This window comes from Ceratotherium simum, chromosome 8 (genome assembly GCF_057802395.1).
Source record: "Ceratotherium simum simum isolate JZ-2026a chromosome 8, ASM5780239v1, whole genome shotgun sequence".
In the NCBI taxonomy this organism is placed as follows: domain Eukaryota; kingdom Metazoa; phylum Chordata; class Mammalia; order Perissodactyla; family Rhinocerotidae; genus Ceratotherium; species Ceratotherium simum.
This window is the reverse complement of record NC_141907.1, coordinates 39,771,756-39,799,408: the sequence shown is the minus strand read 5'-3', so window position 1 is coordinate 39,799,408 and position 27,653 is coordinate 39,771,756. Positions and strand designations below refer to the sequence as shown.

The 27,653-nt window shown below is 36.9% G+C and overlaps 1 protein-coding gene across 2 annotated transcripts in view; it reads left to right on the top strand.

Annotated features, from left to right (window-relative positions):
- TXK (TXK tyrosine kinase) overlaps positions 1-27,653 on the top strand; it is a 58,890-nt gene that overhangs the window by 16,970 nt on the left and 14,267 nt on the right. For both annotated transcript variants that reach the window (XM_014787135.2, XM_087434271.1), the window contains 8 exons: positions 353-455; positions 1,157-1,362; positions 3,136-3,201; positions 8,501-8,555; positions 16,109-16,188; positions 17,141-17,268; positions 22,082-22,156; positions 24,917-25,088. In XM_014787135.2, coding sequence (XP_014642621.2) covers positions 353-455; positions 1,157-1,362; positions 3,136-3,201; positions 8,501-8,555; positions 16,109-16,188; positions 17,141-17,268; positions 22,082-22,156; positions 24,917-25,088 — 885 coding nt within the window. The remainder of the gene's footprint in view (positions 1-352; positions 456-1,156; positions 1,363-3,135; positions 3,202-8,500; positions 8,556-16,108; positions 16,189-17,140; positions 17,269-22,081; positions 22,157-24,916; positions 25,089-27,653) is intronic.

Sequence of the window (27,653 nt, the reverse complement as noted above, 5' to 3'; positions counted from 1 at the left end):
ACATGTAAAATGATAAACACTGTGCCTGAACAGAGTTAAGTTTTTCATTACCTTGATTATAATTTCATGCCATTAATATGCATCAGACTCTGTACTGGGCATGTGACATATGTTTTCTCAATTTCACTTCATAACAACTCTATATGCTCTTAGCATCTCTAGTTTCCAGATTAAAAAAACGAAGTTCTGAGAGGTAGTGACTTGCCCAAAGAAATGGAGTTAGGAAGTCTTCTAAATAAAAAAGCAGTTGGAGAGACCTGGATTTTTCTACTAGTTTTGTCAAAATCTAGTGGATTTGTAGATAACCTGAATACAAATAATCATTTGTAACATGATTGTTTTTCAATGTCAGACAAGTGAGAACACAAATAAGCCTGAGCAAAGATGAAGAACTTTCAGAAAAATGTACTCAACGTCGCAGGCCATGGTTCAGCGAACTGCCAAGTAAGAAGCAAGTGAGTATCATCTTGATGGGGGAGAAAGGGTGGAGGAAGCTTGCATTTTTAGGGTCTGTGTTCCACGAAGTCCTGTTTGCTGCCATGCCCAGAGCCTTGTATCATGCTTGCACATAATAAGTGCCCAATAAACATTTCGTGAATGAATGTTCTAGAAGAAAGCAAAAGAAAACCAGACCCGTTAAAATAGCCGACTCTGCTATGTTTCAGCAGAACTTGACACCAGACAGTGAATAGGAAAAAAATGTATTCTGGCTACTGCCATTTTGAGGCCAGGATTAATTTTCACTTCTGTGTTGGGAGAAACATTGTTCTTAGGAGGTGTGATGAACCCAAACACAAGCTTACAGCACATGAAAGGGAAGGGCTGGTTTTCTTTTTCCAAGAGAGAAAAATCCTTAAAACTAAGTGAAACTGTTGGAGAGGAAATCAAATTTTAAGAACTGTGACATGAAAAAAATCCAATGCAATGCTGGCAAGAGAATTTGTGTTCTTGAAAATTTACAAAATGATGAGTGTATTGCTGGATCTGAAAGTTGTTTTGTAGTTAGTCATTTCCCACGTTTATCCCACCCTGGCTTCTGCTTTGGTGCAACTGGATAGGAGAAGCGAGGCAATAGGCAGATATGCTATATCCCTATTCTTTGTTAGTAGGGATTACTGAAACGATAGTACAGCAACTCATTCCTTGGTTTTCACAGTCCAACAGGGGCCGTGTGCAACCATCAAAACGCAAACCGCTGCCTCCCCTCCCACTCTCTGAGGTTGGTGAAGAGAAGATCCAAGTGAAGGCTCTATATGATTTTCTGCCCAGAGAGCCCTGTGATTTAGCATTAAAGAGAGCGGAGGAATACCTGATATTGGAGAAGTATAATCCTCACTGGTGGAAGGCAAGAGACCGTTTGGGGTAAGACTGGTGACCTGGTCTTTTTCAAATTCCTCCTCTTTTATCCTCTAAAGACATCTGAAGCATAAAGAAGACTGTTTAGTGGCTCATTTTTTCCAGGTTTATTACTCTTCATTCTGCGTGAAATACCACCTGTCCCCACACCTCCCCAGTGGTATGTCTTGGCTATAGTAAATAGTGCTGCAGTGAACACGGGGCTGCATATATCTTTTTGAGTTAGTGTTTTTGTTTTCTTTGGATAAATACCCAGAAGTAGAATTGCTGGATCATATGATAGTTCTATTTTTAATGAGTTTTTTTTTCTTTATTTGTAAAATGGGAATAATAATTCCTACCATATAGGTTCTTATTCTGATTTATACTTTCTTTGGGAATTCGACTTTTTTTTCCTGTTAAACTCTAAGGTAGGAACAGAAATAGTGTCTTACTCATTTTCATATTTCTACAATGACTAGTTTTGGAAGTGAACATTGCAGTCGTTGCTGAATTAAATTGGAAAGAAAATAAGACCCTGGGATGCAAACAGACTTCATGGTGTCAGTTGCAATAGATTGTTCACGCCTGACTGGCGTCCAGGGTAGAGAAGACTTGAAGTAGTATCTGGGCTCCCTGGGAGAGAATGCCAGCATTGATTCCCGAACTTTGTCAAGATTTGGATATCATAAGTACCTAAGTATTAGAAGTGTCTACATTACATACCTCTTTCTTTATATTTTCCTGATGATTTTACTCTCTTACCATTTCTTAGTTTAGACTCGACACGTAATGGAGACTTTTCAGTGGGAAAAGAGGTGTTAGGTTCAGGACTGTGTACTTAGCCACTCGTGCAGGTGGCTCTTAGCATGACTCAGACCTAAAAAAAAAAATGATTAATTTTTAACTTTAAAGGTAATAAGTGAATATAATTTTTTATAATATGCAAGCATGATAAATAATGCCAAAATTCTTGTTTGCCACATCTCCAAACCCAGTCTCTTTCCCAAAAGTAAGCACCATTATTCATTTAGTGAGTACGATTCCAGATCATTTTCAAGGGATTTTTTTGCACATATTAAAATATATGGTATTGTTTGCAGACTTAGTTTACCTAAATCTTACCATACTTTATGCATTGTTCTGCAACTTGCTTGTATTTCTCAATAATATGTGTTGGAGAGCTTTTTCTACCTTCAAATTTTGTTGGTGAAGGTATAGGAAAAGAGAAACCCCTACACTGAGATGGGTGTGTAAATTGGTATATTTTCTTTCAAGGGCAATTTGCCGTATCTACTGAAAGATGCACATATTCGGTGACCCGGCAATTTCCCTGCTTAGTATCTGTCTTAGAGAAATATTCTTACTTGTGCACAAGAAGGCATGTTCAAGTATTTATTTATAGCCTTGCTGTAATAGGGGCCTGGCTAAACCAGAATATTCTGTGGACTACTCTGCAGCAATTAAAAAGAATTAAGTTGCTATGTTTGTAATTACTGTGTTTTTAATCTAGTCACTATGACATCTCCATGATCATTTAAGCCCCTTTTCCTCTTTGCAAAGATTTTGGTGTCATAAAACATCTTAAACTACTCACATTATAAGTCAGAATCTTAGTATTCATCGTACAGAGATTTTAGTTGAATGTCAAAATGAAAAAGCTTTTTCCTTCTTTTAACAATTTCATCAGTAAAATGAATTTGATTTCTCTTGACATTCTTGAGGTTTTAAAAAGGTTGTTGCCATGATAATGCCACAAACGTGCCAAACATTTTGATTTTGCTTTGTCTTCTGTTGCAGGAATGAAGGCTTAATCCCAAGCAACTACGTGACTGAAAACAAACTAACCAACTTAGAAATATATGAGTAAGTGTCCTCCAAAATATTACCTGTAGTTAATCTATGAAAATCAGGTACAGTTTGGCACTTATATGTAGAGATACCAGTTTTGGTCTATAAAAGGAAAAGAAAGTAACACCTTTGGCAGCTCTAGCCTGGGAGATCTTTGATCCTTATAATGATTGATTCAGAAACCTCCTTTTCTTAAACTTATTCTTGTTTTGTTCTGTATGGCCACTTTTTTTGTTTTAACAGTGACAGCATGAAACCAAGCACTCATCTTGTGCTTGTTTTACTGAATGTCCTAAATGGAAAAGTAATTATTTTTAAAATGACAATTTTTCAATGAGTGATAAATTAGACTTAATATATAGACACATTACTATATTTTGGCTCATTTTTTGAAATGTTTTACAAATAGCTGAAGATGAGAAGTAGGCTAATGCCATAATTTGGAAGATCTTTTGGCATAGCTGAAGATGAGAAGTAGGCTAATGCCATAATTTGGAAGATCTTTTGGCATATTCACTAGAGTTCTGCTTAGAAATCTATTTTTGTGACTATTATAGATTTGGAAGATGGAAGAGACCTTAGCAATCACTTTCTTAGCCCCTCGTTCTGCAGATCAGAAACTAAGGTTGAAAGATTGATTTACAGGTAGACAGTGGCAGAGCTGGGAGTAGTCCTAGTCTTTTAGATTTGCAATTTGCGTGCTGGAGTTCCCTCCCGCCTTTAGATACTGGTTTTGCAATTAGCATATGCTTCCAGCAGATGGCGGTAGGTGATGTGAGTTGAGGCGTTAAAACAGGTGCTTCTCTGAGAGCCAGGTTTTAAAAATTCATTTAAAAATTGAATGAAAGCCCTGCCTTGGTCTCAGTACATCTTTCTCCCAAAACAAATCCAATTCTAAAAGCAGTGGTGAATAATGTAGACTCTATTGGAGGGGAGAAGGAGATAGATGACCACAGGACTCATGACATCTACATAACTTGACCAGACTTCTCTGTTTGCTATTTTTGTTCACTCTCCCAAGTCACTCTCCTCAGCTTTCATCACAGGGTCTCTTCTCACTTTTCTCCCCCTTCTCTCAGCTGGTCCTGCCCTCTCTCTTGATCTGAGTCGTTTAGCTCTGCCCCCAAATTCCAGTGTCCGCTCAGTAAAACAAAGCCCCCAGGTGGCTGAACCCACCTTCCTTAGAAAACAGATCCACACCTATCTAAGTGACTCAAGCATGCACCATGGGGGTCCCATCACTATCCCCAGCTGAAGCTGCCCAACACAAACAGATCTCTCTGAAGGCCAAGTCAGGGGAAGTTTTGTTTGGAAATCTCCTGTTAAAAAAATTCGAAAAATAAGACTCTTTTTCCACATTGTATTTTCCGGGAGATTAAAGGAGATCTGTGCAAAGGTACCTAACACAGTGTCTGGTGGCTAGTTTTTTAATTTTATTGCTATTTATTTTTAAAATAGGTTTATTAAAATATAAATATAATAATTATCAATATAAATCACTAAAATTTATCAACCCCTATGTGCCACGTCCTGTTCTAATGACTGTACAGAAATTACTGCCCTAGGTTGAAATACTGTAGTGTGGGCTAAGAAATAGGAGAAATCTGGGTTCAAAGTCTGGCATCACCGCTGACTAGTGCTTTGGCTCTGGGCAAAGTCATCTAATGTCTCTAAACCTCTGAATGATCTGAAAACTGGGGACAGTAATACCTGTCTCATACCGTATGGTGTGAATTCTAGCAATTATTATTATTTCCTTGAACTGTGAAACTAACAGGAAAGACATTTACGCTTTGGTCCACTTTGCTTAGTATTACAGGTATACTACACTCCATACTTACTTCAGCCTCCAGAATCACTTTATTTTTTCAATCTTCATTCATTACACACTTAACGATGTACAGCTATTAGCTGTTCTAGGCTCTGGAGATACAACACGGCACGTACAGAAGTAGTCCCTGTCTTCATGGAGCTTACAGTTTCATGGGGAAATAGATATTACACAGCCCCAAATTCACAAATAAATATATAATTTTAAATTGTGGTGTTATGAAGGAACAGTATGGGACACTAAGAAAAAACAATGGGGAAGAAAACAATGGGGAGGGGGATATAATTTAGATGCGTGCTGGGTTGGGGAAGACCTTTCTGAGGAAGTGACTTGAGGCCTAAAGGTGGTAGGAGGTTGTCAGGGGGCGGATGGGGGAAGGAAGTCTACGTCAGTGTGGGCTTCTGACATCTCATGGGAACCTTTATAAATAGAAATATTTATGGCTACTTTGGTTTTAAATTAATATCCAAATCATCAACACTACAATGTAAAAACCTAGTTTTCAGTAAGCCTTCAACTATAACTTGTAAATCTTCATATACTATTTATAAATCTAAAAAAATAAGAACAATCACCTTAATTCAAGCTCAACGTACTAGGTGTCCTTAAACAATCAGTCCTATTTATAAGCTCAGTTAATTAAATTTCCTGAAACATTTAACTTGCTTTAGCAAACTGAATAAATTCAATTTTCTATTTAAGTATTTCACATCCCTGACAGGGCAAATTTGCAATTTAAAGTAAGTCCTTACAGGACTTTGTAAGTCCTTACAGGATCCTGGAAATCTAATAAATTAAACTTATAAAGGTGGTAAATTAAGTTTTCTTAACCATACAAATATTTAAAAATTAGTCAAGTTTCCTTAAACATCAAATAATAAATTTAAAATTAGTTATAAATTTTAAATCAGGGGCAAAAATCTAATATGCCAGATTCTCATAAAATGATAGATATTTTGAATATCTAACATATTGCTTATCCTGAACTTTACAGAAGTATGAATCTGATTATCTCATTATCTCTACACTGCATGCTTACCATGCAGTGTAGTCACTTACTAAGAAAGTCACTAAGAGAAGCAGATTTATACCTTCTCAGATCTAATAGGCTTTCTAGGTTGAAAACTCAAGACAATATTGTTACTTATTGATCAGAAATCTAACACTGGGTCATGGGACCCAAGGCTTACATATACACAAGATGTTTGTACTAAATCACAGCTGGACATGTTGAACTTTTTTTTAATGTCAGTAGAAGCCCCACCCCAAGTCCTGTGTCCACATCATTCGGTGGTATTATTATTATTATTTTTTAGTGAGGAAGATTAGCCCTGAGCTAACATATATTGCCAATCCTCCTCTTTTTGCTGAGGAAGATTGGCCCTGGGCTAACGTCCATGCCCATCTTCCTCTACTTTTTTATATGTGGGACGCCTGCCACAGCATGGCTTTATAAGCGATGCGTAGGTCTGCGCCCGGAACCTGAACCTGTGAACCCCGGGCCGCCGCAGCAGAGCATGCGAACTTAACCACTACACCACCTGCTGGCCCTCCATTTGGTATTATTTCTATAATCAGTGTTGTCTGGGTATGAGTTACAGCCTTACTTATTTTTTTAAACTCTTCTAACTTTTTATGATCTGATTTAAATAGGTGAAATGCTGAAATACCATGCTCCCAACCTCCCCTAAATTGCATTCATCCAGTCTCTTTCCTGCCTGATGGAATTCTGTATTATTTTAAAGGATCCTAAATTCATCATATCCTTCTATCTGGCTCTTCAGTTACTGCTTTGAAGTCATTCTGATAACACCCACACGTGGAAGGATTTTTAATTTATATTTAAACAAAAATAATATATTTACTTATATTATTTATCACTGTAACAAATAATTACAAAGCAACAAAATTAACACTGATATGATAGCAGATTGAGAAACATTATTCAGAAAAAATACAATTTGTGTTAACTTTTCCTTTTTTGAAATATCATTAATGCAGTCTTGGCTTTTCACAGTTTCGACGTATTTTAGTGAGCTGTTATCATTACTCTCCTTTTAGTACCCACATTTCACAACTTAGCCAGTGGGGGCCCTAAACTGGTTTCCTGTGTCTTTAATTCTACATTTATTTTGAAAGAATTTCTTCTTTCTACAAGAAGTCTCAGACTCATCTTGAAATTCCCTCCCCCAAGATGAATATTCAATAAAAAGTACTGAATAATATTCACAGTTTAGCATCACAGGTACTCTTGTTCCTATTAGTGATAAGTAGTCATTTTACTTTGTCTGGAATCATCTGTACTTTGTCTGGAATCATCTGTAGTCATTCCCTATTCTCTATGTTTCACGTTTTTAACAGTTCATTTTCAATTTGAGGGCATTAGGACTTTTAGTACCTGACCATTCTAATTTAGTGGCAGCTTCCTACTACTGAAGGTTAGGGGAAGTCCACATGATGAGATAGGTTCCATCCTCCAAGTCAGGTATGAGTTTCGTTTAGCCACCATCTGGCCCACCCACTGTGACCCAATACATGGTGGTGTATGCATTCTTCCTTCCACTGTCCACAAAATTAGTGTTTCTTGTAATATTAGATTAACTCCTGTTTAAAATCTTGTTTTGAAATGAAAGCTTTTCCATTTTTCTTTTTCTCTCCTTTGTTCTATCATTTCCTTTCTCTCTCTTGTACAATATTTGCGTACTGACTAGGTACTGTCATACCAAACTGTATGTTTAAATTACAATATTATTTAATTATGTTTACTGTGTGTAGTTCTGATATTCTAAAGTCGTTTAATGCCATGTTTCATGCAGAGGTAACAGCAAGACTGGAGGCAGAAAAGGGCTTGGTGAATTTGAGGAAGGAAAGAATCCCAACGTGGCGGAAGCTCAGTGAGTGAGGAGAGAGTGATGGAGAAAGATGAGGCCGGAGAGGGTGTAGGAGCAGGGTTATATATTGGCTGTTCCATTTACTCTACTAAACTACCAGCTTGACTACAGGTTAATGTACTTTGGAGAATCAAATAAGTTAGAGTGAGTTTTAGTTTTGGAAAGATAACATAGCACATATAAAAGCATGCAAATAGGGGGTTCCCGAGAGGAGAGAAAGAAATGGGTATTTTTTAGTTTGTCTACCAAAGCTCAGGAAAGCGTTTATTGAAGATGATGACTTCTTAACCACACAGTTTTCATGGAAATTTTCAGGAGGTTAAAACATTCAAAATTATATACTAAGTCTGCATCAGAAAGTTGAATTGAGATATGATAGAATAAACTTTATATTGGCTTGCAGCTAATAAAAATCTATAAAACTAAATTAATTGACACGTAATAGTACATTATTGTTTATCAGAATTAAAAAACACTCAATTTTCTAAGATCAGTCTTGGTGTAAGTTCTTAAAAATGAAGTAAATGGAGCAGGATTTTTCTGGAAAAAAATGGAATATAAAATTTAAAAATTATTTTTATTGCTTTCACAGGTGGTACCATAGAAACATTACCAGAAATCAGGCAGAACGTCTTTTGAGACAAGAGGTAATTCAATTTATTCATGAGTACAGCTGTGAATATTTTCAAAATTTCTGAGAGAGGTACATTATAAAGAAAGACTTTACCTAACAAATAAATTTTATTACTTCCTGTTTTTTTTTTTAGTTCTAAAATATTATTACAATTTCACCTCTACTACACATTTTCTGATGTCATAAACTAGATATATTTGTATCAGATCATGTTTTCCATCGACTTTCATCATAATTTCAGAAATGTGTTTCTCCTGAAATGATTTCATCTCCAACATACTAAAACTCCTTCATTCTCTCCAAAGTGCTGCCAGAAGACTCTATATTTGAATTGCCCATCTACCTTTGCATCAGCACCAATCAAATAAACACCGTATCCGCACGAGCTTAGCTTAGGCTCATTAAAAACACAAATATAGAAGATATACAGTGCTGCATTTTCTTTGTTCTTTGGGAACAAAGGGAAGAGTAGGGTAGCCAAAATATCGAGGTCAGATCAAAACTGCTCATTTTGGTGAAAACAAAACAAAACTGCGTATAGTTTAAATTTCCAACTGACGGTAAACATTAACTGTGGGTAAATGTAGAGTCAAAACTAGAAACTAGGTAAGAGGTATATATGTCATTATGTACTGCTGTCGGATGTTGAGGAAATCTAGAAATAAAAGAGTGAGAAAGAATCAGTTCTGTAACTAAAAACTCAATGCCAGTAATGGCTCAGGACACAGGGAAGGTCCAGTTAATAGCTGAGGATAGGCAGGGCATGAGGGATGCAGACCCAGCCTCAGGCGGCGGTGGGGATGGAGGCCGGAGGTCAGGCCTGGCCTCACTGGCTACGAGGAAATGGAGTGTGGTGGCAAATGTGGTATCTGCCCGGTATGGTGACGGCAAATGGCCTCTGTACAGTGGTAGTAGTAGGTCCAGAATGGACACAGATGGTGTCATGACAGGCAGGCAGAACTGGAGAAGAAACGTCCCGGAGAAGGTCCACAGGAAGCAAGTTGGTCACAGGTAACAGCCAGAATCACCGGGCTCTGCAGGCTCAGCACGACAGGTTCTGCATCTGAGAGGAAACCAGAACAGGGCAAGGGTCTGACCTCCCCATGGAGACCAGAGCAGGGAGTTATGTAACAAACCCCACGTACCCACAACCCAGATATCACAAATGGTAACATTTGGCCATAACATTCTGTAGTGAAATAAAACATTACAGATCCAGTTGAAGCCCATCCCCTCATCTTTCTTGTCCTCTCCCACTCCCCAGAGGCAATCACAACAGGAGAAGGGCGTGTTCCTATTTTGTCCCCGTGTTTATATTTTTATTATATACACGTGCATATACAACCTATAGTGTTATTGTATGTATTGTAATGTTTGACATAAGGGAGATCATATGTATATTGATTTTTTAATTAAACATTGTATTTTCGATTTCATTTATATGGGTAGATATAGATTAAACACATTCCTTTAACTGTTGTATAGCATTTATTATATAAGTATACCAAAATGTGTCCATTTCACTGTTGATAAACATTCAAATTGTTTGTACTTTCTTACTATTACAAGCAGTGCTGCGAAGAGCTTCCTTGTACCTGTCATCTCATACACAAGGGCAAGGGTTTCTTTCTGTTAGCCCCAGAAATGGGACGATCTGGTCAGAGGGTATGTGCAGATTTCACATTACTAGATATTTTCAAATCATAATTCAAAGTACTTGTACTAATTTATACTCTTACAGGGAGTGAGAAAACTGGTTCCCCACATTGTTGCCAACAGCCAGTAGTTTCACACTTTTTTTCAATTCATTGAGTGAGAAATTTTATATATATTTTTAAGTGTATTTTTTTGATAAACAGTTCGATTGACTAACTTTTCATATGTCTATTGTCTGGTTGGGCTTCCTCTGCTGTTACATGCCTGTTAATATCCTGTTCTCATTTTTCTGTGGTGTGTTTGCTTTTTTAACTGATTAATATGTGTTTTAAAAATATATTCTGAATACCAGTCTTATGTCAGTTATGTGTTACAACTATATTCTTTTGGTTTCTGGCTTTTAAAAAACTTGATGCTATTTTCTTTTTTATACAGAATTTAAAAAAATGTTAACGTCAAATTTCTCAATATTTTGCTTTATAATCTCTGCTCTTTTTGTTTGTTTACTATAAGAAATTCTTCTCTCTCCTGAAGTAATAAAGGGATTTTATATTTTCCTTTAAATGTTTTATAGATTTGCTTTTCACATTTAGGTCTTTAATCTGGCTGAAGTGTGTGTGATATTTTAAAAATATACATATTTTTCCCATATATCTTAAAATATGTTTTGTAATTTACGTATTTTCAATTTTTATTTTTAAAAGTATGCCTGGGTTAAATCCTACTCAGTCATGAGACTTTAAAATACATATTGCTTGTTTGGGTTTTCTAATATTTTGTTTAGCATTTGTCCTGTTATGTTCAAAGGGAGCCTGGCTTCTAATTTTCTGTTCTCTTTGTCTGATTTTAGCGTAAAGGTTATACTAGCATCATAAAATGAGTTGGGGAGTGGGGCTTTGTCTCTTTTTTTCAATCTCTGGAATAGTTTATATTAGATAGACGTTATTTGCTCTTTGAAGGTTAGATATCTTTCTCTTAAAGTAGTCTGGATATGCAGTTTTTTCAAACAGATAGGTATTTGACTACTGATTTAATTTTCTTTTCTTCTCTGGATGTTTGATAATTTATATTTACCTAGAGAATTGCCTATTTTATATTTATTTTCAAATTTATTGCATAAGTTATTCATAGAAGTACCTTTAATTTTTATTTATTTCATATTTCAATAATCAGTATGGTCACATGGTTCAAAAATCAAAAGGTTTTGAAAAGTTTTCTTTCGGGCCAGCCCCGTGGCTTAGCGGTTAAGTGCGCGCGCTCCGCTGCAGGCGGCCTGGGGTTCAGAACCCTGGGCGCGCACTGATGCACCGCTTTTCCCGCCATGCTGAGGCCGAGTCCCACATACGGCAACTAGAAGGATGTGCAACTATGACATATAACTATCTACTGGGGCTTAGGGGGAAAAAAAAACAGAAGGACTGGCAATAGATGTTAGCTCAGAGCCGGTCTTCCTCAGCAAAAAGAGGAGGATTAGCATGGATGTTAGCTCAGGGCTGATCTTCCTCACAAAAAGAAAAAAATAATAAAAAAATAAAAAATAAATAAATGAAAAGTTTTCTTTCATCCTTGTCCCCAAGCCATCAATTCCCCTCTCCAGAGACAAATTATTATTGTTAGTTCATTTTGCATCTTTTCAGAGATATTTAATACATACACAAGCAGTAAAATATATTTTCTTATGTAATTTTTACACAAATGGTAATATAATATATATATACTCTTCTGTATGTTATTTTTTTCACTTGATATATATTGGGAATCTTTTCACATCAATACACAAAAAGTGTCCTCGTTCATTGTACACCTGCATAGTATTTCTTAGTGAGGATGTATCACAATTTATTTAACTTGCATTATGGACAGTTAAGTGGTATACACTCTTTTGCTATTAAAACAATGCTGCCATAGGTAACCTGCACGCACATCTTTTCCCATTTATGTGAGTATATTTGTAGGATAAATCCCCAAAGGTAGAAATTCTGGGTCAAAGGTAATGTACATTTCTAATTTTGATAGATATTAAAATGCCCTCTATAAGAGTTGTGTCGATTTGTGTACCCACTAGAGATGTAAGAAAGTGCCTAGTTTCCCACAAGTGTTTTAATGAAACATTTGGAAGTTTGCTCTCTGATATTTCAGTGTGGATCTAATTTGCATTTCTCTTGTTCTGGGAATGTTAAGCATCTTTTTATCTATTAAATTTTATATATTTGTATTTCCTTTTCTGTGAGCTGTCTGTTCATATCCTTTGTAAATTTTTCTACTGGGTTTTTGATGCTTTTCTGACAATTTCTAGGACCTATGTAGCTAATTAAGGAAATTAGCCCTTTGTGATATGTGGGAATACTTTTCCCAGTATTTCAATTGTCTTTTTTTTTTTTTTTTTGCTGTGAAAGGTATTTGAATATTATGTAGTTGAATTTTTCTGACAATTTTTTGTGAGGCTTTAGGGTTGTGTCAGGTTAGAATTGCCTTGCTCACTCCAAGGTTATAAAAAATTTTCCTATGTTTCTTGATTGCTTTAGTGGTTTTATTTTTTATGTATACGTGTTTGATCCATTTGTAATTTTTCCTGATGTAAAGAGAGAGGGAATGGATCTGACTTTATCTTTTTCTAGATGGTTACCAAGTGTCCCTCTTTTCTGTATTGATTTGAGATGCCACCTTCATCCTATACACACTTCATATGTTGGACTATATCTGGACTTTCTACTTAGTCTCATTGATCGGCTTGTCTATTCTTGTGCTGCCGTTATACTGTTTTAAATACTGACGCTTTCTCTGGTGTGGCTAGCCCCCCTCATTATTATTCTTTTTCAGAAATATTCTGAATATATAATTTGCCCATATAAACTTCAGAATTACTTGCTGGTTTAAAAAAACTTCCTCTTGGTTGCATTAAATTTACAGATTAATTTAGGGAAAATTGTTCAGGCATTACAAATTAGTGGGGTTTGGGGACCAATTTGTTCTGGAACTCATATATTGATTATTCATATAGAAAAAAATTAAAACTAGATTCCTACATTAAGTGAAAATAAATCTTAGATGGATTAAAGAACTAGTGATAAAAACGGACACTTTTGTATTCTTCAGGAGCATTTTAAAGTTTTTTTCATACAGCTCTCGCACATTTATTTTAAAGTATTTCATCTTTTTGTTGCTATTCTAAATGGGTGTATCTTGTTGTTTTTACTTAGGAAAGCTCTTGATTTCTGTGAATTAATTTTGTAACTGACAACTTTGGTGAATTCAAATATTTTGTAGTAGTTTTTCAGTTGATTCTCTTGGGTTGCAAGTACATAGACTTAGCAGCAGCAAACAGTGATGATTTCAACTCCTCTTTTACGATTTTAATACAGTATTTCTAATTTTTGCCTCTCTATTAACTACATTGGCTATTATCTCAGAACAGTGTAAAATACCTGTGCTGACAGCGGGCATTTCTTATTTTCCGATTTTAGTTGGAATGATTTCCACATAAATCATGATGCTGGACTTGTGACTAAAGTAAATAAGTGCTATTGTGTTAAGGAAGTACACATATATTCCTATTTTATTAAGAATTTCTAAAAGTTGATACTAGAAGTTGAAATTTGTCAAATGCTTTTTCAACATTTATGGAGATGTTCATGGGATTTTTCTCCTCAGATATATTAATGGGATGAATTATATTAATAAAATCCCACATATTGAATTACTCTTGCCTTCCTGTATGCAATCCCTCTTGGTCACGGTGTATTATTCTTTCATGGGGAGACTGGATTCGGTTTGTTAATATTTAGTTAGGGTTTTTGCACTGATATGGGTGAAGACTGGGTAGTAGTTTTTCCTTTTGTGCTCAATCTTTGCTGTATTGTTGGTATTGATGTTAGGGTCACTTTATATAAGATTTAGAAGTTTTTCTTCTTTTCATCTGCTCTGGAATCTTTTGATTAATCTGTCTACCACTTCTTATATTTAAGATTTGATAACAACACAACGTGTACCTGTAGTGCTTTTTAAAGTAGCTAGCTCTTTTAAAATCTTATCCATTTTTCTGTTCAGTAGGTCCAGTAAGATTTCTAGCTCTTCTGGAATCCATTTTGATAAATTTTATGTTTTGCTAGTTAATTACCCATTTCATTGAAGTTTTCAAATTTATTGTATAGAGTCAAGAAGATTCTTTAATTTTTTTTTGGATCCTGTAACTTATTTTTTGATAGATTTTTCTCGTTACTTATTGATTAGGTTAATTAGCAGTTTGTCTATTTTACTGTTTTTCCCTAGACAACCAGATTTTGAATTCAATTACTAGTTGTATTATATTTTGTCTAATCACTAGCTGTATTATATTATATTTTTATTATGTAAATAATAAGTTTTATACAAATATTTATTGTTTTCTGCTTTTGTCTTTATTGATTTCTTTCTTCTGCTTTACCTGGGTTTATTTTATAGTTCTTATCCTAACTTCTTGAGTTGGATACACTTATTTGTATTCCTTTTATTAATTTAAATAATAGACTATGAATTTACTTCTGAGTACTGCTTGAACTATATAGCAAAGGTTCTGATATGTAGTGTTTCCTTATTATTTTCTAGATATTTTTCATTTTTATTTGAATTTCCTTGAGTTTTACAAAAGAGAACTTAAAAGTTTATAAGTGCTAGGGGCTTTTTACTTTGGAGTTTGTTATTAATTTTTAGTTTTATTGCTTTGTGGTCTCAAATGTTTTTTGTACTCTTTCTACTTTGAAGCTTTAGAAGAGATCACTACATATACAACTTTGTTACATGCATATTGTATATACTTATATGCATATGTACTACATACATATATACCATACATACCTCTTTGCTTTTTGCATCTTTGTTTTTTACATCTTGTGTCTCCCATGGTGTGTAATGCAACCCTTGCACACAGTAGGAATTCAATGACAGCCAGATTTTTATCATTTTAAATGGCTATAAGAGATTCTTTGGTTGAAAAACTTGACCAGAAAATGAGGCTTGTCTCTTCGTGAGCATCCAGAAGGAGGAGAAGACTGCTTAATGTGTCATGTTTGCCTTGAGGGTCAGACCATGCTCTTTGGCTTGTGCAGTTCTCAAGCAGCTTATCAGCACTTCCTAAGTGTAAACTTTCATGGGTTTGACAAGATTCTGAGATATTTACACTTGGGCTCTTCACAAGAGTAAGCACACTCAGTAAAGCTGAAACTTTTTACAACATCAAACAAACCAACCAAACAAAACAGTCCAGCGTTCAAGATTATTTGAAAGCAATTCACAGCTTTATTGGAGTTTCTCAAAGAAGGTCAATGGGGATCCAATTCATGACCTAACATCGAACTTATAATACTCTTCCCCTGCCATTTCTCTTTTCCTCTCTCCCATACTCCTACAGCAACTAAAATCGCTCTCCTTGCTTCTCTCTCCAGACTGTCCAAATCTATTTTCTCTCCATCCTTACCACAGACTCTGGTCTCTTTTTCCACTCCCAGCCTTTCCAGATGCATCTCTCCTTGCCTCCCTCACCCGCCATATTGTTTCTTTTACAAAGTACAATTGTGTCAGTCTGTCTCAGAGTTCTTCCTATTCATCGGTTATTTTTATTTATTATCTTGATCAATATAACAAAAAAATAACTAAATGGTGGGGTACAATGTTGTCAAATGCAGAATTTTTCTTAGAAGAATCAGGGGCAAAGTTTTTAAATACTCATACATTACAAATTCTTGTCCCAATTATATTTTGTTTTATAGGTATGACTTCTAAACCTATAAGGGAGATGAGATTGTGTGTACTCGTAAAACCAATCCCATTCTTTTATAGTAAGTCAGTATAGCTTTGGTGTTCGTTACTGAGATGTAGGTTTGTCTTATTTCCTAATAAGGAATGAACTTATACAATGAATCAATTGTTTTGCAGTCTAAAGAAGGTGCATTCATTGTCAGAGATTCAAGACATTTGGGATCCTACACAATTTCTGTGTTTATAAGAGCTAGAAGGTAAGCAATTGTAATTTTGATCACTTTAGAAATAACAATATCTGGGATAGTCTTTTTAATGGAGACACCATCACATAGAAAATGTAAGCAAGAACCTGATGTAAGCGAGGCCAGGTTGCTGGCCTGGAAATTAGGACAACTAATCGATTCAAGTTGTATCCCTAACAAGTTCTGTGTGTGATATTGGATAAATTACTTAAAATGTCTCTCATCTCCTTTCCTCAACCATCAAGTGAGGAGTTAGTTTAGTTGTAGCAGACACTGGTGGTGCTTTCCTCATATCCCTTGGTTTACTCTGGGGTTTAACTGCTGCGGGTTCTCCCGTACTCAGAAAGCTTCCCGTGTCTTTCTGCCTGACGATGTTCTCTGGCTGTGGGAACTCATGGTCCCCATGGGTAGATTGGAAGTGCCTGAGTGTTAGCACCCTAGGAGCAACCCTCTGTCGATGAGGAATGAAGGATAAGACCCCCTCAGCAACTTTGCACTTCAGTGAAACAATTCTGAAGTATGTTCCACAGTCTCTTATAGCTTCCTAGAGGAATTACTCAGTTGCCCATAGCAAATCTGTTCATCAGTACACTTTATATTGGGTTTCCTCCCTTTGTCTCATATCTCCTCATGTCCCTCATGGTGCATTTGTTCATTCATTCAACTGGTATTTGATATTCAACAAATACTTACAAGTGTCCATTATGAGCTCTGCTTTTTTGGACACTAGACTTGTCACCTTAACACCTTTGGCTGAAGTTATGTTTGAATCTAAGGCCCCAGTAAGATAGCTGAGGAATTTTCACCTCTAAACAGGTGAGACACCTGTTTAATCCAATCCACTCTTCAGTGTGTAGTGTTGCTAGGATAGAAGTTTTAGAGGTGGGTCCTGTTGCTTAATGAATTGACTTAGTTCCAAAGTGATCTTTTGCTTGTTTACAAATTCACATTTTATTGGTTGTAGAAGTATGGAGGCTACCATCAAACATTATCAGATTAAAAGGAATGACTCAGGACAGTGGTACGTGGCTGAAAGACACCTCTTTGAATCAATTCCTGATTTGATCTGGTATCACCAGCACAATGCAGCCGGTAAGTCAGGAACTTCAGACAGGCAACGCATCTTTGGTCTCAGACACTGAACAGGAGCAAATATCCCCGTAGAAATGTTTAAGAGCTTGAAATACAACCTGTGCTGGACTACTATGAGCCCCTGGGGGAATCTTCTTACTGCAGCATCATAGAATTTGGAACCCACTATAACATTTCATATTGTTTTGACTTCTTGTCAGGCAGTACTTTTTTAGATTTCTCTGTGTTGTGTTGACAAAAAAATCCCTTTTGGAAAGTGGCCACTTTTCCATTACACTGGTTCTAAATATCAGGAATAAATCCAAGGAAATTTTTATCCTCTTATGGGATGAGTCCACATGGATATTCCAGATGGTCACTGGGAGTTTGGTTAGAGAGCAAGTGGCAATGTGTCTGGGTGGGGCCAGGCAGGACATATTTCTGGCTAGAGATAGAAACATTTCAAATCAGGAGACTAGTTCTGAGTTGTCTCCTTCACACTCCTCTTTCCCCTTCTTTCAAAGAAAAAATTTAAGAAACAGAGTTGTTATGGTGGTGAGGTTACAAAAAAATACTGAGGTAGATCAGGATGTGCTGACGTGAAAAGATGTTAGTGATAAAATTTTCAGTAAAAAAAAAAGTGCAAAACAGTATATTTAGGGTGTAGTCCTACTTTCATAAAAAAATAGACATTCACACATATATGTATGCATAGAAAAACTCTTTTAAGGTTTAGATAATGATTTTTATACTAATAAGATTATAACAGACTACAAACTGCTAATGTTTACCTCTGGGGAATGCAACTGGGGGTAAGGGAAGCTTTTATTTTCTGCTTTATAGATTGCTTTAAGGTTTGATTTTTTTATTGTACATAAATTATTCTTAAAATGTATAAAATACCATACAGACAACTTTTAAAATAAAAAATTGGATCAAACAATAGAAAAATAAATAAAAATAAAAAAAACAATTTAAAAATAAAAAAGTAAAATAAAAAACAAGGGTTGAAAAATGTATAACTATGGCTACTGTTTATTAGAGAGAAAAGAAAGTAGAAAAGATGTACAGCAACAAGTATGAAGGATGATAAGAGGAAAGTCATGGGACCAGAAACAGCTGATATTTATTGCAGACTTAGCACTGGGCCAGACCCTGTTCTGAGTGCTTGTATGCATATTATTTGTTTAATCTTCAGAGCAATCCTATGAGGCAGGTGCTGTTGATATCTCCATCTTACAAATGAGGAAACTGAGGCACGAATTTTGAGGTAACTTGCTCAAGGTCACAAAGTTAATAAATATCTGCACTGAGATTTGAACTCACAGAAATTTTTGAAACCGTTGGAGCCATTGAACTCACTGGATCCAGAGTCTGGATTCAACTACGGCCATCTCCTCCAGAAAGGGGCAAATCATGTCATTGGAGGGTCCAGTTTTAGAAGAGGCTATGAATCGGAACCTTGCCTATCCTGTACATTTTTTGACCTTTGGTCAATTTAGCTCATGACAATCTATCTCCTTAACAGAAGTAAGGATAATGCAAAGAGAGTGACAGACTTCTTTCACTAAATCACTTCAGTCACCAAACCATTGGTAGTAATTCACAGAATAAAAATATTTGACAAATCAAAACTTTGAAGTTAGAGGGAAGTGTTAGGGTCTTAAGGAAATTCTTTTTTATGTTCTTTATTTGGATCATGTATTGTAGAGACCCAACGAGATGGAGGCTCTAACCTCCACTAGGTCTTCAGAGTCGCTGGTAAAATCTTTTCCACTTCTCTGTCCAAACTTTTGCCATTCTCCCCAAGACACTTTTTCCAGTATTATCCACTGCCCTATCAGCAAATTGCCTAGTTGTCTATTCATTAAGAAAACTGAAGCCGCCAGGCATGAACTACCTCGATCTTGTCCTCTTGTTGCCGTGCTCTCATCCTCACCTCATTCCCTCCGGTAATGACAAGGCCAAGCCTGTGCTCCTGTTCCCGCCGCTCCTCTCCCGTTGGGAGCACCCAACATCCACTCTTCCTTTCTCTCCTTTATCTTTTCCATTTCTTCTAACCTCCCTTCAGTCTGTAAACACACTTACGACTTTCTTATTCAAAAAACAAAACAAGAAACCTCCTTTGTCGCTTCTTCCTCTAGATATTGCTCTTTTAAATCACACTTTGGAAAAATGTGTCCACATCCACTGTCTCCATTTGGTCACTTGCCATTTGCTTTTTAAATATCTGCAATCTGGCTTCTGCCTCCATCACCTTGTGATTTACCAATAACCTCTTATTGACCCACGTGGTGGTGCTTTCTAGTTCTCATATTTTCAAGTCCTCTCTGCTACATTTGATAGTGTCACCTTGAAATCCTGCTCCCTAGATGTTTTGACACCACCCTTTCTTGTTCTTCTGTAACTCAGATCATTCCTAATGGGTCTTCCCATTGAGTCCTACTTCTACTCTTCTTTAAACATTAGTGTTCTGCAGGGCTCCATCCCTGATCACTTCTCTTCTCAACCTAGACATTTCCCTTTGCATAATTCTTCTGCCTGATAGACACAGGCACTTACAATCTCACAGGCCCTGAACTTCAGTGATAAAATGAAACGCTTCATCTTATACCACTACTTTCCCTCCAAACTTACTCTTCTTCCTGTTGTCTCTCTCGGATAATGGTATCACCATCTCGCCGATCACAGGGGCTGGAAACATAGGAGTCACAATAGATGCTTCCATTCATCTTAATATCTAACTTCTGATTAATTGTCAAATACAATTAATTTCATATCCTAAGTATGTTTCGTATAGGTCCCTGCCTCTCCCTGTCTACTCATGCTACCCTAATCGTTGCTCACTTGGACAATTGCAGTGGCCTCTTAACTGGTCTTGTTGTCTCTGATGTTGACTTCCCCTCAATCCATCCTTTATGCTAACGCCAAAGTGATCTATCAAAAATGTAAATCTGATCATGCCACTCCTTTGTTTGGGAGCTTTCAATGGCTCCCTTTCACCTGCAGGAAGATGTAATTCTCCCTATCATGGCTTACAAGGCCCATCATAACCAGAATACTACGTACCTCTCAACTGTAATTTCTTGCTCCTCCCTACCTCTTGCTTTTTGCTCAAGTACCACTCCATCCTGCTTCATACGTCTAAGTATCATCTCATGCTGTTACCTCTGCCTAGAATGTCCTTCATAGATTCTCCTCATGGGTTAACTCCATTTGTCAGATTCATCTCAGGTAAATCATTGCCTCCCAGAAGACTTCTTTGAGTCCAACAATGTGTAAGGTGCTCTTCCTCTGTGTCCAGAGCAACTTGCGTATCTTCAGCACAGGACTTATTCTTTTTACATCAGAATTGCCTCTCTCTGCCTGTCTTCCCTCACTGAGATGGAGCCCCTGTGTGCAGAGTCCTCATTTAGTCATCTTTGGATCCTCTGGAGTCTTTGGGATCTACCTGGAAGGGTGTCACGCACACAATAGGCATTTAGTAATGCTTATTTCTGTTCTTATACTGGCCACGCTTGTCTTCTAGCCTTTGCACATGCTGTTCCATCTGCCTGGAATGCTCTTCCTTGTGATCTTTGTAAGATGTCTTCCTGTCAATCATTGTCAGCATAGCTGTCATCTTGTCAGAAAGGCCTTCCCTGAGCACCCACTGTAAAACAGCTATATTTTATCAACTCTGCCTTGCACTCATCATCTTCTGCTTTTCTTGTGTGTGTGTGTGTACTAGTTTATTTTCTCTTCCCCCACTACAATGTAAGCTCCATGAGAGCAGGGGCCATCACTGTCTTTTTCACTGCTGTCTCCCACCATCTAGATAATGCTTGGCACATACCAGGCCCTCAATAAATATTAGTTGAAGAAATAAATAATAAATGTTTGTTGAACTAAACTGAAATTGACTGTGTAGAATAACTACATGTTGACCCAATCAAAAAAAATATCATTTACTGTACCATGCTATTTTTTTTGTTTTAAAAAACCTACTCTCTGGCCGGCCCCGTGGCTTAGCGGTTAAGTGTGTGCTCTCCGCTGCCGGCGGCCCGGGTTCGGATCCCGGGTGCGCACCGAGGCACCACTCCTCCGGCCATGCTGAGGCCGCGTCCCACATACAGCAACTGGAAGGATGTGCAGCTATGGCAGACAACTATGTACTGGGGCTTTGGGGGAAAAATAAATAAATAAAATCTTTAAAAAAAAAAAAAAAAAAAAAAAACCTACTCTCAAAGAAGGGTGAGGAAATGGGTATGCTTAAACACTGTTGGTGGTTGAATGAATTAATGAAAACTTTCTAGACACTCTTTGATCAGGAAATCACATTTTAAGGAATTTATCCTGAGACAATCATTTGAGAGGTGCATACAAATGTATGTTCAAGAACATATAGTATATTTTACAATAGTAAAATCTTGGAAATAACTTTAAGTTCTATTTTTAGTTATTGACATATATCAGTCATGTTGAGTGTAAGAAGCTTATAGCAAAACATTTACATTTCTGTGAAACGTATTGGATGTATATGTGCTTTCAGGTACACATATAGAGATTTTTGCAAAGATGTTCACCAAAATGATAACAATATATCTCTGGATGCTAAGATTTTGTAAGGGACCTTTATTTCATCTTTATATTTTCGTGGATTCTTTAATTTGTGTTCAATGAGCATATATTATTTTATGAAAAATGTTTTCAAGTGGGAAAAATAAGCAAACAGACTATCTGTAGAGTACTTTTTGACTAATTTATTTAAAGAATGGTACTATCTTCTAGTATATTTGGTTTTTTATTTTATATTGTAACTAGGATTGACATGCTGATTTCTCTTTCTCCCTAGGTCTCATGACCCGTCTCCGCTACCCGGTTGGGCTGATGGGCAGTTGTTTGCCGGCCACAGCTGGCTTTAGCTATGGTAAAGTATGCACATGTGCTCAAGTAAAATATATCCAGTCAAGAATCTACCTCAAGTTCCCTCAACGTTCTCTAAATTCTCAGCTCTTTTGTGATGTCTATCTAGATACATTTCTTCTCAAAGTTTAAATCCCTCTTCTGAGATGTTTAAATAAATGCATCTCATAGGGGCAATTTAAACTTCGGGGAAAAATGTTTCACTTTTACTTCAAATTTCATTATCCATTATTAGGAGCCCTGTTGATACATGACAATTCTTTTCATTTCAATGTTTGACTTGTTGCTCTCTTATTACATGGGAGGCTGGGAAATGACTGCTTCCCAAGAGAACCCGCTAAAATGAGCTGCTAAAAGTGTCCTTTTCACTTTTTTCAAATAGAACTTGTACAAAGTTTGATTTGAACTATTTTCTAGCAAATGTAGTATTTGCAAATCTGTGAGAATAAATAAGAGCCAAAGAATCCTGTTTTCTAATTTGCTGACACTTTGTTCCCTTAAATTTCTCTCCTTAGTGAGATTCAGAATATACTTAAAAAAAAAAAGATAACACAATTATATTGTGTAACAGGTAACCAGGACTCAGGGTCTCTATGTTAATTGGGGTGGAAGGGTGATTTCAGGGTGTTATGGGTGCCTGGATTATTCCTCTGCTCCATAAGCACTATATAAATAAAAGTTCTACCATTAGCAATTTATCTAAGTTGAACACAGTCCTCTTTAATTTTTTAAAAATAAACTTTGCAATTTTTTAACATCCAGTGCACAATTCATACATCTATAGCTTGATTAATTTTGCTTAGTTTTGACTCCTTTATATAAATGAAATTGGACACTGTGCATTCTTTTGTGTCTGGCTTCTTTCTCTCTTTATTCCGTGTGTGAATTCACCCATGGTGTTGGGTGCGGTTGGCTCATTTTCATTGTGGTGCATATATTGCATGACTATACCACAATTGATTTACCCATCCTTCTTTAGATGGCCATTTGGCTTGTAAGCAATTTTTGTCTCTTATAAATAATATTGTTACAAACATTCTCGCATGTCTTTTGATGAAGCTCATTACATATTTATGCTCCAATAATGTTGGATATAGACTTAAGAGTAGAATTGCTGGGTCATAGGGTATGCACACACTCAGATTTAGTCAGTTTTCCAAAGAGCTTCTACCAAATTACATTTCAATCAACAGTGTATGGGAGTTCCAACTGCTCCACACCATTGCCCTTGCCAATGTTTGGTTTTGTTTTTGATTTTTTTTTGGTTGTCACTTTAGCCAGTCTGGTGAGTATGTAGTGGTATGTCATTATGGGTTAAATACACATTTCCCAGATGACTAATTATGTTGATCAATTTTTCATAGGTTTAGTGACCATTTGGATATTCCCTTTTGTGAGAGAATACTCTATTCAAATTTTTTTAATCCTTAAAAAATAGGATATCTGTCTTTTTCTTTTATTTATTTTTTATTTTTTGTGAGGAAGACCAGCCCTGAGCTAACATCCGATGCCAATCCTCCTCTTTTTTTGCTAAGGAAGACTGGCCCTGGGCTAACATCTGTGCCCATCTTCCTCCACTCTGTATGGGACACCGCCACAGCATGGCTGGACAAGCAGTACGTCCGTGCGCGCCGGGATCCGAACCGGCAAACCCCGGGCTGCCGCAGCAGAGCACGCGCACTTAGCCGCTTGCGCCACCGAGCCAGGCCCAATAGCTGCCTTTTTCTAATTGACGTATTCATGCTCTGAATAGGAATTCTTTGTTGGTTTTGTGTTTTAGAAATATCTTCTCCCAGTCTGTGGCTTACCTTTTCACTCTCTTAATGGAGTGTACTTGATGAGCAGGATTTTTATGAATTTATGTAATTTATCAATATTTTCCTTTATGGTTATATTCTGTTGAATAAATCTATGCCAATCCCAGGGTCACCAATATATTCTCCATGTTACTTTTAAAACATACCTACTTTTGGGAGAGGGAATACTTGGCAAAGCTGGTACAAGGCGCCATCAGCCCTTACAATTCTTTTAAATGCATTAAATAAAAGTTCCAGCAGAGGGCGGTGTTGCTATATAAAAGGAGATACTAAAAAGTTAGGATCTGATACTTCTCAGAGTTTTCAAGAGAGTTATTTTAAACACAGTTCTTTTTTTCCTGATTTGATTCTATAGAACGAGAAATATACAGTAACACGGATATCACTTCAAACATACAATTAGATATATATGGGTTAGAATCCTGACATTGGATGTATTCATTAGATGAATTGATTAGACATTTCCCTAATAGAAGACCGGGGCAGAAAAGCCCTTTAGGAGTGGGAGTGGGCAGAGGAGCAGTAGAAGGAACTGAAATGGAGGGGGGGAGCCCCAATTTTACTTGCCTCACAAATTTACTCACCAGGACACAAACAGACTGGGAACATAGATATTTTAGGTCCCAGATCTGGTTTTGGTAGGTTTACTTTAGAAAGGCACAGAACTGTGATTCATCCTGAGTCTCTCTAGAAAAAGAAAGCATGTTTTGATATCCATCATTCTTCTCCAAGTAAGTAAATTTGGTATTTTTAAACTTGAATTCTGGAATTACACATAAGCCACAATGAGAGTATTAAAAATGATTACAGGTCCTCTCCACTCATTTATAAAATTTTTAACCTCTGTGTAAAAGAAGAGGATAGGTCTAGATAATTCCTAAATCTTTTCTTGCTCTAAAATTTTAACGATTTTCCCTATTTTTAACGCAGCCGTTTTACTTTTCCAGAAAAGTGGGAGATCGATCCGTCTGAGTTGGATTTTGTAAAGGAGATTGGAAGCGGTCAGTTTGGGGTGGTCCATTTAGGCAAGTGGCGATCACATATCCAGGTAGCTATCAAGGCCATCAATGAAGGCTCCATGTCTGAAGAGGATTTCATCGAAGAGGCTAAAGTGATGATGTAAGTATAAGCGACACCCAGATAAATATTGTACAATATCCTGGTGTCCTGGAAAGATCATGGGTTTTAGAGTTGGTCACACTTGGATTTGTGTCACAACTCTGCCCAAGCTAGTTGTGTGACCTGGGCGAATTATTTGACCTCTGTGTGACCTGTGAGTTATTTCACCTTTCCAAGCCTCAATTTCCTCACCTGAAAAATGGGGATAACAATACCTACCTCACTGGATCAGTGTGTGAATCAAATGAGATAATCTATGAAATTAAAAAGTATTCTTTTCAGCTTAATAATAGGTGCTTAATAAGTGTACTTTTTTTTTCCCGGAAGCAAAAATGTTGATTTTTGTCTAAATAATAATATAAGGATAAAGTATTTGCTTTTGCAGAGTTTAAGAATCCTGAACTTTAACAGGAATGGCTCTTTGCAGACCATTGAATGCTGCTCTTAACTTCTGTGACTTCCCAGATCAGCATTTGACTCAGTTGAACCCATGGCTGGTTTACACCCGGAACCTGGCCTGGACCAGGGCAGGCCAATAATTTGGCACAATTCATATCAACATTCTTTAAGTATTTGTTCAGCATTTACTTAGAGCATCAGCAATGTGGTGAAGAAGGAAGACCCCAGATGGCATTACCTAGATTCTGTTTTATTTTCCAAAGCAATTTAGTTCTGTTCCAAACTTGCAGACCCCAATCAAAAATAAAAAACCCAGGAGTGATTAACTGGACCCATTCTCCTTTGAAGACAGGGCAAAGATGTCTCTTGGGGCTCTTAACCCATACCCCAAGTATCCTATCAAAATGTTCTTTCCATCCATTTACAATAAAATGAATTCTGAGGGAAGTTATGATAAATACAATTTTCCAGTGATATCAGCTTCCCAAAGATATTTTTGTGCCCTTAGGTTGCCCTACTGGCCTTTGCTCCCTGATACTACCTACATCAAACCATGGTTTTCCTATATCTAAAGGACAGATAAAAATTATATTCTTGTGTGTTGGATTAAATAGGCATAATAAGAAAAGAATGAAGAGGAGACATGTGATTCAGGGGAAGTTGAAGTCATATTGGAATCCTTATCAAATAAGGAGGAATTAGAGATGTCTAATGTCATGATGAGGGGATTCCTCAAAGGTTCAAGACTGATTGGGCATTTGGGGTCAGGATCTCTGAGGATATTTTGAGGGCAGTGGAAGATGCATGCAGTGTGGGAAATAGAAATAGTTCCTGATAGTTTACAGAGGCAGGAATGAGGCTAAAGTCTTTATTTTTAAGTAATTTCAGATGTTCTTGGGTTTGAACGTAGTTGATTTTTTCCTGATTTTTTGAAAGTGAGGCAGGAAAAGTTCCATTCTAACCTCCTGTTGCAAATACATTCATCTTTAAACAACTAAGTAGCTGACACACATAGAGCTCTGTTTGCCAAGCCTGTGCAGCTTGGTACACATTACCTCCCTTCCAGTAACTGTGTAGTTTAAATGTTAGCTCCTCCAGGAGATCTTCTGTAACTACCCTGTTTGATTGGCACCTGCATCCCAACTGCTTTCTATGTATCACCTTGTATTAGTTCCATCAGAGCTCTTGTCACTACTTCAAAGCTTCATGTGTGTTTGTTTTCTTTCTCTCCTGCTAGAACATAATAATAGGACATTATTTTCTCTCTTCTACAACCTGGTGAGTACCTAAAACGGTGACTAGCGTGTAGTTGGTGTTCAAAAAATATTTGTGGGTTATTGAATGAGTTAATGAATCCTCACCGCAATTCTATGAGGTAGATTCTATTAAGATCCCAATTTTAGGGCCGGCCCCGTGGCTTAGCGGTTAAGTGCGCACGCTCTGCTGCTGGCAGCCCGGGTTTGGATCCCGGGCGCGCACTGAGGCACCGCTTCTCTGGCCATGCTGAGGCTGCGTCCCACATATAGCAACTAGAAGGATGTGCAGCTATGACATACAACTATCTACTGGGGCTTTGGGGGAAAAATAAATAAAATAAAATTATTAAAAAAAAAGATCCCAATTTTATAGATGAGAAAAAGGAAATTTTGAAAACTTACCTAGTTTGCCTACAGTCCCACAACAAATTGGTAGAGTTTCTAATAGAAATCAGAACTGTGAACTGTCTGGGCAGAAAGCCCATGGTCTTAACTAATCTATTAATTAACACATATTTATTGGGCAACTACTATATGCCAGATCTTATAGTTGTTACCATAACTGTTAACCAAAAATCATTGTCACCCTGTGTAGTTTTTCCAGAGCACTATTAGAGCAACTTCAAATCTCTACTATGCTCTCAATCACTACATTTTGGGATGTAGCCTAAATCGGGGGCTAGTACTCACGGGGTTTCCAGAGCATCTGCTAGAGATTATTTAGAAGAAATGAAAAAAAACAAAACAGCGAGGCCAGCCCCATGGCATAGTGGTTAAAGTGGGTTTGCAGGCCCAGATCCCTGGCACAGACCTACACCACTTGTCAGCGGCCATGCTGTGGCAGCAACCCACATAGAAAATAGAGGAAGATTGGCACAGATGTTAGCTCAGGGCCAATCTTCCTCAGCAA